At 40.2% G+C, this 13,615-nt stretch overlaps 1 protein-coding gene across 2 annotated transcripts in view; it reads left to right on the top strand.

The window, feature by feature from the left end:
• The window catches only part of LOC113424550 (acyl-CoA (8-3)-desaturase-like), a 41,051-nt gene that overhangs the window by 24,132 nt on the left and 3,304 nt on the right, over window positions 1-13,615 (top strand). For both annotated transcript variants that reach the window (XM_087950644.1, XM_026686298.2), the window contains exons 3-11: window positions 1,054-1,251; window positions 1,745-1,846; window positions 1,994-2,122; window positions 5,480-5,540; window positions 6,669-6,745; window positions 6,916-7,013; window positions 9,400-9,496; window positions 10,481-10,560; window positions 12,507-12,632. In XM_087950644.1, coding sequence (XP_087806770.1) covers window positions 1,054-1,251; window positions 1,745-1,846; window positions 1,994-2,122; window positions 5,480-5,540; window positions 6,669-6,745; window positions 6,916-7,013; window positions 9,400-9,496; window positions 10,481-10,560; window positions 12,507-12,632 — 968 coding nt within the window. The remainder of the gene's footprint in view (window positions 1-1,053; window positions 1,252-1,744; window positions 1,847-1,993; window positions 2,123-5,479; window positions 5,541-6,668; window positions 6,746-6,915; window positions 7,014-9,399; window positions 9,497-10,480; window positions 10,561-12,506; window positions 12,633-13,615) is intronic.

Genomic DNA, 13,615 nt, shown 5'->3' with positions numbered 1-13,615 from the left:
AGCTGTGCCAGGATTCCCCTTGCTGAGGCCCAGGAAGGCAAAAAGTGGGTCAGCCCCCCTCCATTTTTTGCCTTCCTGAGCTTCAGAGGAGCCTTAGGGGAGCAAAAATGCCACCCCTGAGGCTCTTCTGAGGCCAGGAAGCTCCCAAAATGGAGCTTGAAGGGATGCTGTGTGCCCCTCCCATGCTCTGTTTTTTTTTGTCCTGAGCCTCAGAGGAGCCTTAGGGAAGCAAAAACGCCCCCCAGAGGCTCCTCTGAGGCCCAGAAGACCCGAAAAATGGGTGGAGGGCTGCAAAAAAGAAAAAAAGCCACACCCACCCAGTCATGTGGCCACACCCACCAAGCCATGCCCACAGAACCGGTAGTAAAAAATTTTTGAATCCCACCACTGATCTGCAGTAAAAACATTGGGAACAAAGTCAATGATACCTTCCTTTGGTGACCTGCCCAAAATAGGGAATAGAGAAACATACTGTAAGGAGGAGTGGGACATGTGAAGAGGCAGTTTTCAGGTGAGAGAAGACTGTGTAGTAGTAAAACAAAACAAAAATGATGAATTAGAATCTCAAAATGGGGATAAGATCTAGAAGATGTTTGGAGCAAGAAATGTTAAAATGTCTAAGAAGTAAAATGTCTCATATATTCACGTGCCGACTTTCAGAGCAAAGAAATTTAACTTGGAATGATAGCTCAGTAGGAATAGGCTTTCTAAAAAGTATATATAGATGAGTATGCACAGAGCCACACACTCTGCATTACAGAGTCTTTTTGTTATGAAACTAGAATAGGGATGGCATCCCTCTATTGAGTAGCACTAGGACAAAAGCCACATTTGTCTTTAATTTTATTAATGTAAAAGTAGATTCAATGACTTGCCAAACACATGTTGAATACTTTCTCCTTTTATTGTTATATTTTGCTCATAATTTTTGGAAGACTTTAAAGACTATTGTGGTCTTTAGAGGTGCCCACAACCCAAGGTGTCAGGTTGTCTACTTCTGAATAAAAGTTGCCTTCAGAACAAAGGAAGTATAAACACTCCGGTTTTTCATAGAAAGAACTTGTGGAGGACTTCCGGGAGCTCCGTGCCACTGTTGAAAAGATGGGACTACTGAATTCCAATCATCTCTTCTTCCTCCTGTCCCTTCTTCACATCTTGCTGCTGGATGTATCAGCCTGGCTCAATGTGTGGTATTTTGGAACATCCTTGGTGCCATTCCTCATCACCGCTTTGCTACTTGGGACTGTCCAGGTATTCTGTTATCAGATGAAGCAGAGTGGGGATTGAAGCTTCAAAAAAACTGAATATCTGTGGTAAATTTAGACCTCTGTGAGGTATCTGTTTGGATTACCCTTAATTTCTAATTCATCTTTTCTCTCAAAATAAATGAATAAGGTAATCATAAGTCTTTTCATTTGATCATTTTGGACAATTGTGCCTATTATCCTATGCTCATCTATGCAAAGAAAGCTCCCTCCAATTACATTAGTAATATTTTTTTTTCTTCAGGACTCTCTTTGGAGTCTACTTTTTCATGAAACTGATAGTTTAACTCCTCAGATCTAAGTCCACCTGCCTGTTAAACTTGTTTATTGTATTACCCAGATCTCTTCTCCTCCTCTCCTTCCCCCTTAACCTTCACTCTGTGTAATCTTCTGGGAGCAAAGACTTCACAGGTTACATGGTAAAGCCTTGGGTGCAGTCATGGCATTGAGGTCATGCTAGCTATGGCAATGTTTTCCAGGCCCAAGCCGGTTGGCTGCAGCATGATTTTGGACATCTTTCTGTCTTTGGCAAGTCTAAATGGAACCACTGGATTCACAAATTTGTGATTGGACATTTGAAGGTGAGTTTCATGAAAATGGGCTTTGCTTTTAACTATGTCATGGCATTGGAACTCAAGAATGATTGGGCCCCTTGCACTCAGGTTTTGCTCTTTCTAGTCAGAAAATAAATATCTGAAGAGGCCTCTTGCATTTGCATTGTTTTGCAGGGAGCACCTGCCAGCTGGTGGAATCACTGGCACTTCCAACATCATGCAAAGCCTAACTGCTTTCGCAAGGATCCTGATCTCAACATGCATCCTTTGTTATTTGCCCTGGGAAAGATACTATCTGTAGAGGTGAGTCTTGTAGGATTTGGGGAATGTTGTGGGAAGAGGGAAATTTTGCATGCATCCTGAAGCATCAACTCTTTAATGGAGCCCCAATACACTTTTAGTTCTTCAAAAATTGTTACCATTGTGTACTTTTGAACCTAACAGAATGGAAACATTATCAATTACATCATTGGGATAGTGACATGAATTAGAAAGGAAAATGAAATCTTTAAAAACTCACTTTTGTCCTGGGCCTCTTTACATGAGTTAATAGTTAGATACTGTTGAAGCTTATTTTGTCATGTAGACTGCTTCAGAAATTTTCGTGCAATTTCAAATAAAAAAGCACAGTTATGTAGATTTATGTGAACACTGGCCTTTTTTGTATATATTTGACATAAAAACATAGTGGATAAGATTAAGTATCATAATTGATATTGGTCAAAAGTACAGTTTTAAAACAATAAAAAGACTAACTATGTGTTGACTTTAAATGTTTTTAAATGGCTAGGTTTTAAATCTCATGGATGTAAGGATAGCTGACTTAAAATAAATGAAAATATTGGGAAATCTGAGTGGCAAATGGGATGAATTTTTTTTTTTTGACTTTAGGTCAAAGTATAAAAACAGAACACCAGAGGTGAAGATACTTTCTAGTTTACTTCATAAAGAATCAGATGTAGGAGTGTTTGTACTTTGAGCTTAAGTTGTGGGTTTATTGTCAGTGCCATGAGCTTTTGGTGCTCAGAGAACAATTTTGAAATGAAAGTTGTAGAGCTGGAGATGCTTAGACAGCCAGACACTTACATACTTTTGGAATGCAATGGCTCACTTCACTCCCAGGAGAAAAGTCTCTTTTCTTTCAGGGAGAAAGAAATAAGGGCCTGGGGAAGGAGGATGTCATTTCAAAGAAATGTTCCCAGAAAGGGGACTTAATTCTTAGACAGATGCATCTATATCTTCTCATATTGAGAATAATCCTCTGGGGGAGTAAATCCTGCTTCCCCAACCTTGCAGAATTTCTTTTTGAGAATGTCAGCATGCTGTTAACCTGGATTTGCAAAAAGCCTTTAAGAAAGTTTCTCATCAGGGACTCTTGAGGCAAACCTAGCAACTATAGATAAGAGGACCTTCCCTTTACTGGATTGCTTGTTGGTTAAAAATCAGAAAGTAAAAAGTAGGAATGAATGGGTAATTGTTTTTCAGTGGAGAGAGCTATGAAGACCTGTGGCAAACAGTGAGGTGGCCAAGGCTGCACATCAGTGGTGGGATTCAATTTGTTTTACTAGCGGTTCTGTGGGCATGACTTGGTGGCATGGCTTGGTGGGCGTGGCAGGGGAAGGATACTGCAAAATCTCTGTTCCCTCCCCACTCCTGGGGGAAGGATACTGCACAATCTCCATTCCCTCCCCACCCTACTAACCTGCTTTACAGCTCCGTTCTTCTGTGCAGGGCAACAAAAGAAGACCCAGCTGATCAGCTGGGACTTGGGAGGCAGAGAATAGATGGGGCCGGTGCCAGTCAGAGGTGGTATTTGCCGGTTCACCGAACTACTCAAAATTTCCACTACTGGTTCTCCAGAATCTGCTGAATACCACCCTTGCTGCACATCATTCTAAATTGTTCACAATAGTAAGAAATAAAAGTATTTGGGAGGACCTTGTCTTAGAAAGAAGGCAACTGAAAAGGAACATGCCTGAACATGTAAAATCATGTGTAATGTGGAGAGAATGTAGGCAGAGAGAAATTTTCTCCTCCTCTGAAAAGATAAGACCAGCAGTCATTCTGTAAAGTTGTTTGAAAGGAGGCTTAAAATAGACAAAAGGAAGCACTTCCTTGGACAATGTCTAATTAACTTGTGGAGTTCTTACCACAAGTGGCAGCTAACAGCTTGATTTAAAAAGGAATTGGTTACATTCATGGAAGACTAGTCTGTTAGTATTGAAGAGTGAATGTTATCACCCAGTTGTGTGGGCGGTGGGGGGGATGGCATACCAGGTGCAGTGACATTTAGGTTTCCATGTGCTGCTTGGAGGCACCTCAGAAAAATCTGCTTGGCCAGAAACAAACTGCTGGAGTAAGATGAACCACTTAAGTTCTCACTGTATGTGTTTATCTCCAAGTAAGTATGAATAGATTTGTTACTGCACTTTCTAATGTGTTGTTATGAATGAATTATTCATAATTTCTTTGACGACAGCAGCAGCAGCAGCAGCAGCAACAAAAACCTATTAAAGGATTCCAGTTCTTTTAGTGGCTAGATTATGGATGAAAGAAATCATACAAAGTCACACACAGTACCTCCTTTTAGGCTCATACTGCTTCGATTACTTAGGTATGCGAGAGTAGTTTGAACTCTTTCTTTGTCTGGGGGATTCCTTTCATTCATTATTATTTTTTTGCTAGCCAGATTTTATAGAGGAACCTCATTGGTTGTTAGCTGTCACTTTATTTTCCAGGATAAGCCTTATTAAAAATAAAGCAAAGTTGAAGATTTTGGGGTGTTTCCCTTTTCTTCAAATGGTGATAAGTACCAGGACAGTTTACTGATTTTAGTTTCTTTTGGGTGGAAAACATTTGGAGACTAATGACATCTTTGCAATGCTCTTTATTGAAATATAAAGGCAAGGGACAAGAGAAGGCAAACAGGGACTTAAACCTGATATAAAACAATTTGCCTCCTTAATTTCCTGTTTCACCCATCATGTGGGTTTAACTGTTTTCACCTACAGTAGAACCATATGTCATCCTCGCTTCCTTCCAAGCTGACAATTGCTCTCCCCTCCTTTTTCTTTCGTGTATATTCTTCAATCTTCTACATATCACCTACTGGGAGCCACATATATATTTACTGATCATGAGCTCTCAAGAAAATAGGAGAAGTTGCCAATGCAGTTCTCTGGAATTTTGTATGGTGCCTTCCTGTGAGACAGCTTGCTAATCTGGGAGTGTAGCTTTGTCATACAAACTGAGTGCAGATACACAGGACCAGCTTCTCTTGTAGACCAAGCGATTACACCTTCCTGTATTCTCTACCTACCTCTACCTCTTCAGACAGTGGTGTGCTATGTATTAGCAACTCCTAAATCAGATTGCATGTGGGTTTTAAAAACTGATGGCTTTAATGAAGAAACTGCAATTGCTTTTAGACTGGGTTTTAATCTCATTTGTGTTGTGCCAGTGTATATGTACAATCTTTTATAGGTCAGAGCTACAGAAACACTGGCACTGCTAAGATATCCTTAACCTCGGCTCAAATAACCTCAGCATAAATGGTAGAAAGTCATTGATAGACTTATGTTTGCCAGGACAAGTTTGTGCATGTATCTGGTATGATTTATTGAATGTTGACTTGCTATGAACCTTTCTCCCCATTCACAGCTTGGCATAAAGAAAAAGAAGTTCATGCCATACAATCACCAGCATAAATACTTCTTTCTCAGTGAGTATCACTTTCTTTCTGAAATATTCCTATTCTTATTAAGGGCACATAAGATACTAAAAAAAACCACAGAATTTTGTGTGTGTGTGTGTGGTGTGGTTTTGCTGCCATTGGTTGGAAGGAAGAGTGAAACCTTATTTATCTGGGAAATATGAGGATAACCTTTTCCTGTAAAAATGCCATCTAGTTATATTCCTATCAAGCATCATTAGAAGGAGACCTTTTTTGCAGCCTGTGTACAATATTACTGTAGCTGTTTCATTCACCCTAATATAATCTCAAATGTCTTTACCCATCAAATTATACTTAATACTCTATGGCAAACTGCATCACACCTGACAAATGAAGCTTTGTATCCCAGGGTTAACACAGACCTGGTCCACCTGGCTCAATACTATCTGTATCCCCTTTTAATAGTTGAAAATATGGTGGATGTAGATTCATATGAAGATGGAATAGAGCCACAGTGAACCAAATGGGATCTCCAGGAGCTGTGGTTAGAATACAGTATTGCAGGCTAACTCTGCCCACAGCCAGGAGTTTGATCCTGACTGGCTCAAAGTTGATTCGGCCTTCTATTCTTTTGAGGTTGTTAAAATGAGAACCCAGATTGTTGTGGGCAATATGATGACAACCACTCAGAGAGTGCTGTAAAGCACGACGGAGTGGTAAACAAGTCTGAGTGCTATTGCTATTGCTACAGACATCCTACTTATTGTGGGGGAAATGTTAGCATTATTTTACATCTGTTGGGCATGTGAGGCTCTGAGGTTTGATCCATTACAACAATTCTTAGGTCTTCCTGACACTTAGAGCCAATGAGTGAGTGCATAATTCTTCTCTGGCTTGCAAGAAAGTGAGACCACTACATCTGAATCTTAACAAAGTCCCCCTCCTCTTATTCAGTAGGTAGGGAATAGAGAAAGTGAGATCATTAAATATCTATAAAGGAGAATATTTATAGCTCAGCACTGATGATGTTACTTAGTTTGAATAATGAAATGCCTGCAAGAAAACAACAAGGCTTAGAAAGCACTAAGGACCCCTCATTTTAACCTTGAGCTACAAATATTCTATTTTGCTTTGAGTTGATTTTATTTAGACATGTAACTTCGCATTCTTCCTTAGTTGGTCCACCAGCTCTGGTGCCTTTCTACCTGCAGTGGTATGTTTTCTACTTCGTTGTTCAGCGCAAAAATTGGGTGGTAAGTAGTATTTCTACTATGGTTCCAAAAGGAGGTTGCATTACCCTTGTAGCATAATAATGGGAGCCACAGCAAAAATGTAGATGAGTTTTTAGGATACTGCAGGTGCATCTTGGTATGGGATTATACCATACTATTTGACAGAATATTTCTCTGTTTTTTGGGGGCAGGATTTGGCTTGGATGGTGACCTTCTATCTTCGGTTCTTCATAACATACTCATTTCTACTAGATCTCAAGAGCCTCTTGGGTCTCTTTCTCCTGCTGAGGTGAGTTCTATTTGATCCCACACTTTTCTTGATTTCTTTGGGTTGCCATGCCATGTCCTTGTAGGCAAAGCTCTGTGCCTTATGCAGGCACGTGTATTGGCTTTCAAGTTCTGCAATTCCCAAGACATTCTAAGAGTTGATTCTCACACATTTGGAAGGACACCAATCGGGGCAAATTGAATAAATACATACATCAATATTCAGAGCCCAAACCAGAATTTTGCTTTCTCTCTTGCTTGAGTGCTCTGATTCAGACCAGGAATGGAATGCCTTAGCCTTCCCTGAGAGGATGTTGCAGGATGGAGCATGATCATGTACAATGCCTTTTTGCATCTATAGATGCATTGTGTCTTCTCAGAGTTGCTTTTCAACAGTTGGCAACATCTAGTCAATCTTAGTTGATCTTGGAATGGCCAAGATTCCAAGCAGCTTTGGCCATGGTTATAGTACTTGGATTTTAGACTCCCTGGAAGTTTCAGGGTTGTTGGTTAGTCCTGGAAGTTTTAAAATCTTCCTGGAAAAAGAGAATGTCAAATCCCTTCTATCACATTGCCAAGATACGGTATGCATACACTCATATAGAGGTGAACTCAACAAGAACATGTCTTTTCCTTTCTTTGTCTTTTAATCAGAGTTAGGGTCAGGGCTTTCTTTTCACATCTTCCCAGCCATTATACTGACATTTTCTCAGTGGAAAACAAATGCTTAATAGGCTACATGTTGTGGTTCGCCGGCAGCCTGTGCAGACGGCAGCAGAATCGGACAGTGGGGAAAAACAGGGAGCAGTCTGGGAATCTGGGGAGGACTAGGATGAGGGTCCTGCATCCGATGCAGAGATGGGGCCAGGACCATCTGGGAGTTATGTGCTGACTCCGGAGCCTCCAGAGTCTGGCAGCAGCAAAGCAGAGGAACAAGGGGAGCCTCTTCCCAGTGTGTGGGTGTGCAGAGCTGCCAGAAGGCAAAAGCAGCTAAGACAAAAGGGGCGATTTGGGAGTAAGGTGATTGCCCCTCCCATAAGGTATAAGGGAAGTGCAAAGGTAGAGAAACCTTTGCAGGAAGCAAAGTCATTCGCTATGTTCGGATTAAACCTTGAAGCTCTGTGTGGACTTTGTATTTCATTTGGCTTTTTACAGTTAATTTGGCAGTTTAGTTGTTCACAGCAATTCAAAGGAGATAAAGGTGGGTGCTTATTTCAGGAGACTGGGGACTCATTACAGGCTGGGAATGAATATAATTCCCAGTGCTGAAATAAAACAAGAGTTGTTTCGACTAAGCATGTGCTTAATTACGGTCTCAGGAAGCCTTGGTCAGAATACTACACCCCAAGTCTATTTTTATCATGAAGGCTGATGGATTATGTGCCATCAAGTGGGTTTTAACTCCTGTGACAACATAGATTTTCTCCATGAGAATAGAGATTAATCTGCTCTAATTCACAGGGAAATCTACAACTCCAAAATGGTAATTTTTCCTCTCCTATCAAAAAGAGAACCAATTTGGAGTAATAATTAAGGTGCTGAGCTAGAGTGTTAGCTCTGGAAGCCACATTTCCTTTGGAGCTTCGGGGCTGCCACATTTAGTGCCTGCGAAAGCGGGAGCGGGGATTGCAAGGAGCAGTGGAAAATTAGCCACAACAACATTCCTTTCTCTGGGAGTCAAGGACAGTCAGCCTGTACCTGAATGGGAGTGACTGGGGGTTGTCTCCAGTTGGGACGATGAAATGATTGGACTATGGGATGGACTTGTGGGTGTAGAGGATGGATCTTTGACTTTCTTCTGGAACTCTCCTGGAATTCTCAGATTCAGGTTTTCCCAGATGTGCCAATATGACATCTCTAATAAAATGGAACTTTGAGGAATTGCTAGCCTTGGAGTCTTCTTTTGTGGAGGTTGTTACCTGGAACACTGACATAGAGACTGTGAGTTCCAGGATCCGCTTAGGCATGAAAGCCAGCTGGGTGACTTTGGGCCAATCACTTTCTCTCAGCCCAATTCATCTTTTGGGGTTGATATTGTAAGAAAAATAAGACGAAAAACATCACATACACCATTTTGAGCTGTACAAAATAAAGATGGGAAATTATTGTTAGGGTTATCGTAAACAATAAATATTATTTCTATAATTATTATTAATAATAGTAGAGGTTCTTAATATGCTACAGTTACTCTGAATAATAATGATCATGAATATTTCAGAAGCTCATTTTTTTTTTGCTAGAAAAATATAATATCTCATATTTGGTTAGTTTGCTTTTGTTTAATTTTTCTTTAGTTGCATTTTCCCCTAATTCTGCACCTCTCCTGGTGTTTCTCTGCTACTTCCAAACTGCTTTATTTATTATATAGGTTGTAAAAATTGTAATCTGCCTTTATTTTTGCTGCATAGAATCATAGAAAGTCACTGGTTTGTCTGGGTGACACAAATGAACCACATCCCAATGGCCATTGATTATGATAAGAACATGGACTGGCTTTCAATGCAGGTGAGATGCGCATTCTCCCAAACCCTTATTTCAGGTGACATTACTTATTCATATATAAATGCAATATAATAGATGGAGTGGAAGAAGGCAAAAGGGAAAAATGAAAATCTTCTTTTGAGGAAGAAGTCTGGTGTGAGGCAAGAATTGTCTGATCTCAAGTTTTGATAGTCTTTAATAATAATAAATTTTGCCCCTTAAAATACCCCCCCCCCCAAAATATATATATTTAGACATGCAGATCAAGATCTGCCCTGCAATTAAAATACTGCACGGGACTAATCAGGTACCTGCAGATCCTTGAAGGGCTTTTGGGGTTGAGATCTGGTTGAGATTTCCTGCTACCTTCTGAGATTAAGAGGCTGTATTAAGAAATATGGTTTACCATTTAAGGAATAGCCATATGTTTGGGTTTTTTTTGGCCAGGGTTAGGAAGATCTGAGTCATTGCAGCCATAACCTAGAAGTCATATTGTTAATGCCACTGCTTCATTGCTGGTTTTCTGCAGTTCAGATTGCAAGTGAGGAAGCATATTTGTTTTGTAATAGACTTGATAGCATCTATGGGTGTAAATTGTTCAACTTTTCTTTTCCTTGTGGGTGAAATTCAGGGCCAAATTAAGAGTCCATTATAAGCAGAATATTTGTAAAGTGAACCATGCTATTACACCTTATTTGCATGTCAGTGAATTCTAAGGATATCAATTTATTTAATCCAGAACAGTAAAACTTAAACCTAGCTCTAATTCAGAGACCAACCCCTCTAAATCAAGGATCTAGAAAGTGGAGACAAGTCTTAAAGTTGTGATTGTTGTAACAGCTTTCTGCTTATATGAGACTCCACCATGGAATTCTCATACTATCTTTATTTTGATCCAAAGTATAAAACTCTCTTCTTGTTTAGAGTACAGATTGAGAGATCTGCAGGAAATGTCCAGCCAGAAATAAAATCAATACATTCTTAGAGTTGGCTTTCTTCTCTTTTCAGCTTCAGGCAACATGCAACGTAAACCAGTCCTTATTTAATGACTGGTTTACAGGGCACCTCAACTTCCAAATTGAACATCAGTAAGTACATTTGTCTTAGGGGAAATGGAAATTTGGGGAGGGGGGTATCACAGTTTCAAATAACCCAGAGCCTAAGAAATAAAGGGATAACTACTTTTTAAAAAAAGTTTTTAATTTGATTTTAAGGGGATATTGCTTGATAATTGTATTTGCTAATCTTTCACTGTTGTTCTCACCATATTTGTCTTCTGAAGTTTCACATGGGCTCCTGAATGAAGAGGAACATAAGTATAATGTAGATTTAAAATTCTGCAATAAGATCTCCGAGGTTCCTTCAAACCCTATTATTCTATGTTCTAGTCATTTGTCAGACTCATTCCAAGGAATATCAAGTTGAATTTCACATCTTTCATTGTTGCTTTACCTAGAATAAATTTCCTCTACTCTCTTTCCTGAGAACTTAACCTCAATCCTCCTACTTTCTCCTACAAAGACTGTTCTTTGTTCTTTAGCCCTTAAGTCCCTTCCCCCTTTGCCTGCTTATTCTCCACATGTTCATCCTTATTTTTCCCTGAGGAAATCAAACTGCCATTCCCCACTCTTTCACTCCTCCTGATATTCCAAACCTAAAATCATAAGCAATTTACTCTCAACAAAAGTGAATACTTCAATAGGGCAATACTTGCCTTCCTCCTCTCTGACCAGGTAGGTCTTCTGTCAACCTGGTCTTTCCTCACATACAGCACCCTCTTCTGCTCTTCTCAGTGTTTTGAAGTAGTATGAATAGCTGGCCTATAAAAACTGTATACGACTCAGTCAGTTGACATACAGACTTGCCAGGCTTCAGCAAAGATGAAATGGGGCTAGAAACCACTTTTTTTTTTCCTATTGCAGGAAACAGATACTTAATTGTTTCTCATTGAGAGAAAACAGTTCTGGACTTTTCTGCACTATAGCAACTTGTTCATGCAGATCAACTTTCATAATTTGTAACCATTCAGATTTTGAATAGTTCACGCTCTCTTGCGATCCACCCTTCTTGGAGAGGAGACTTGGATTCCCTCTAACCTTCCTAGTGTCGATGATAGATGCTTGTTATATTCTCCTCATTCTAGGTTCAGATAGTTCAATCTTTCAGCCACTGAACCCTGACAAGACCCATTACAATAATCTGTGAAGATGGTTTAAGGGAAAAAGATAGCCGTAGAAGGAAAACCCAATATGCAAGCAATCTTAGATATATCGCTGCCTGTTTTGCTTAAGAACTCAATCAAGCTAGGCAAGAGATGGCAGAACTCTGCTTAGATGCTTCTTCTAAACCTTTCTGTTAAGCTCCTTTGGGAAGAGGTTTGTCATGCCCCAGTGGAGACTGACTCTGAGGGAGAGGAGGAACAGCCAACAGGGAGTGGAAGTGTGGCTCCGGAGGTTGTGGAGGAGGCTGGGGAAGGACAGAGGACAGCTGAGCAGTCAGAGGAGGACCCAAGCCCATCCCTTATCCATCCTAGGGCACGCAGGGAGGAGAGGATAAGGGAGAGACATGGTCTACTCGGGAGGAGAGAGCCTTGATCCTCCTTCATGGGCTGCAGCTGTGACAACTGAATAAGAGTATGGACCTGCGTACTGGCGAACGCTGGAAACAAAGCGTGGAAATATCTCTAGTTTATAGTTCCTCTCTGAGTTTGGCATCCTTCCCAGTGTGTGTTATCTGTGGACATCCTCCAGCCCTTATCTTGCCTGGTTTGTGTTGCTTTTTTCCTTCTTCATGTAACTGTTTGTGTGGGGGTGTTTTTGTCTTCTGTCAAAGATATTCGGAGCTTGGAAGCAAAGTGAAGGAATAAAAGGGGCTTCACCTGTTTTCTGTGACTATGTTTAGTATCTCACCCTGGGTCATCACAAGGTTATTGGGCTTGAAGACATGACTATCTCATTGTTATAAGATGGGGAGCACTAGACTGCATAACATCTTACAGGTCTCTCTCTCTCTCTCTCTCTTTTCTTTCATGTAGTCTTTTTCCCACCATGCCTCGACATAATTACTGGAAGGTGACCCCCTTGGTGAAGTCCATTTGTGAAAAGCATGGCATCCAGTATCAATCTAAGCCTTTGCTCACAGCCTTTGCAGATGTTGTATGGTAAGCATTGGTTCTTATAACAAAGTTGAACTTTTGTTGTCTCAAAGGCACGCTTTCCCCAAAAGCAACTGGATTTCTTGTTTTTTTCCTTGAAAATGTTTCACTTCTCATCCAAGAAGTTTCTTCAGTTCTCAGCTTCTTCAGCTTCGTAGATGAAAGTGAAACATTTTCAAAGAAAAAAAAACCAAGAAAGTCCAATGGCTTTTTGGAAAAGCACCTTTGTGACAACCATAACCTGGATGGTAGAGAATCTCCATAGACATCAAACCTTTGTTGGCATACCAATTTTACTGATGAGAATGCATTTTTGGAAAGAATAAAGAAAACAACTTTGACAGAAATATGTAAGAACTGTTATCTAGACAAAGGAAGTTGAAACTCAATTTAGAGAAATGAAATAACATTCAGAATCAGCTCGTGCAGATGTCACCTTGATTCATTTAACTATAAGGAAGAGGAAGAGGAGGAAGTATATTGACTTATGGCCATAATGTAGCCTGATCATCAAAATTTGTAAGTCATGACAGTCATAAAACAGGTCGGTCCCAGATATGGAATTGTTCTGTGTGGCCTGGCATTTATGCAATTATGTTAAGATGAGGCTACAGCTGTCTCTGTAATACGGGCACTGAAAAAGAGCATGTTCTATTCATTCAGTGTGTCCAGAGTCACAGGAGCATGATCTCACTGGGTTAGGAATCTTCCTATATCAGCCTTCAAAGACATCATGCCAGAGTAAATGCTCTCTAGTGTTTAGATATGATAAGTGTTGTTTGTTTCATTAATTCATTAACTTTGTTTGCCGCTAATCTCACTATGAGATAACTCTGGGTGGCTTACAGTGTTCAAAAGAATAAAACAATACAGAAACCAATGATTAGCTATAACTAAAAGATGGGAGGGAGAGAGTAGGATGAGCAGAGGGTGTTGGATTGTGTTATTAATCTATCAAGCGCCTATATTGTGACGGTCCCCCATTGGCT

Source organism: Notechis scutatus, chromosome 1, assembly GCF_049901735.1.
Source record: "Notechis scutatus isolate UNSWTSFEM ecotype Mainland chromosome 1, rNotScu1.2, whole genome shotgun sequence".
Taxonomy (NCBI): domain Eukaryota; kingdom Metazoa; phylum Chordata; class Lepidosauria; order Squamata; family Elapidae; genus Notechis; species Notechis scutatus.
This window is presented reverse-complemented; position numbering and strand designations above follow the sequence as displayed.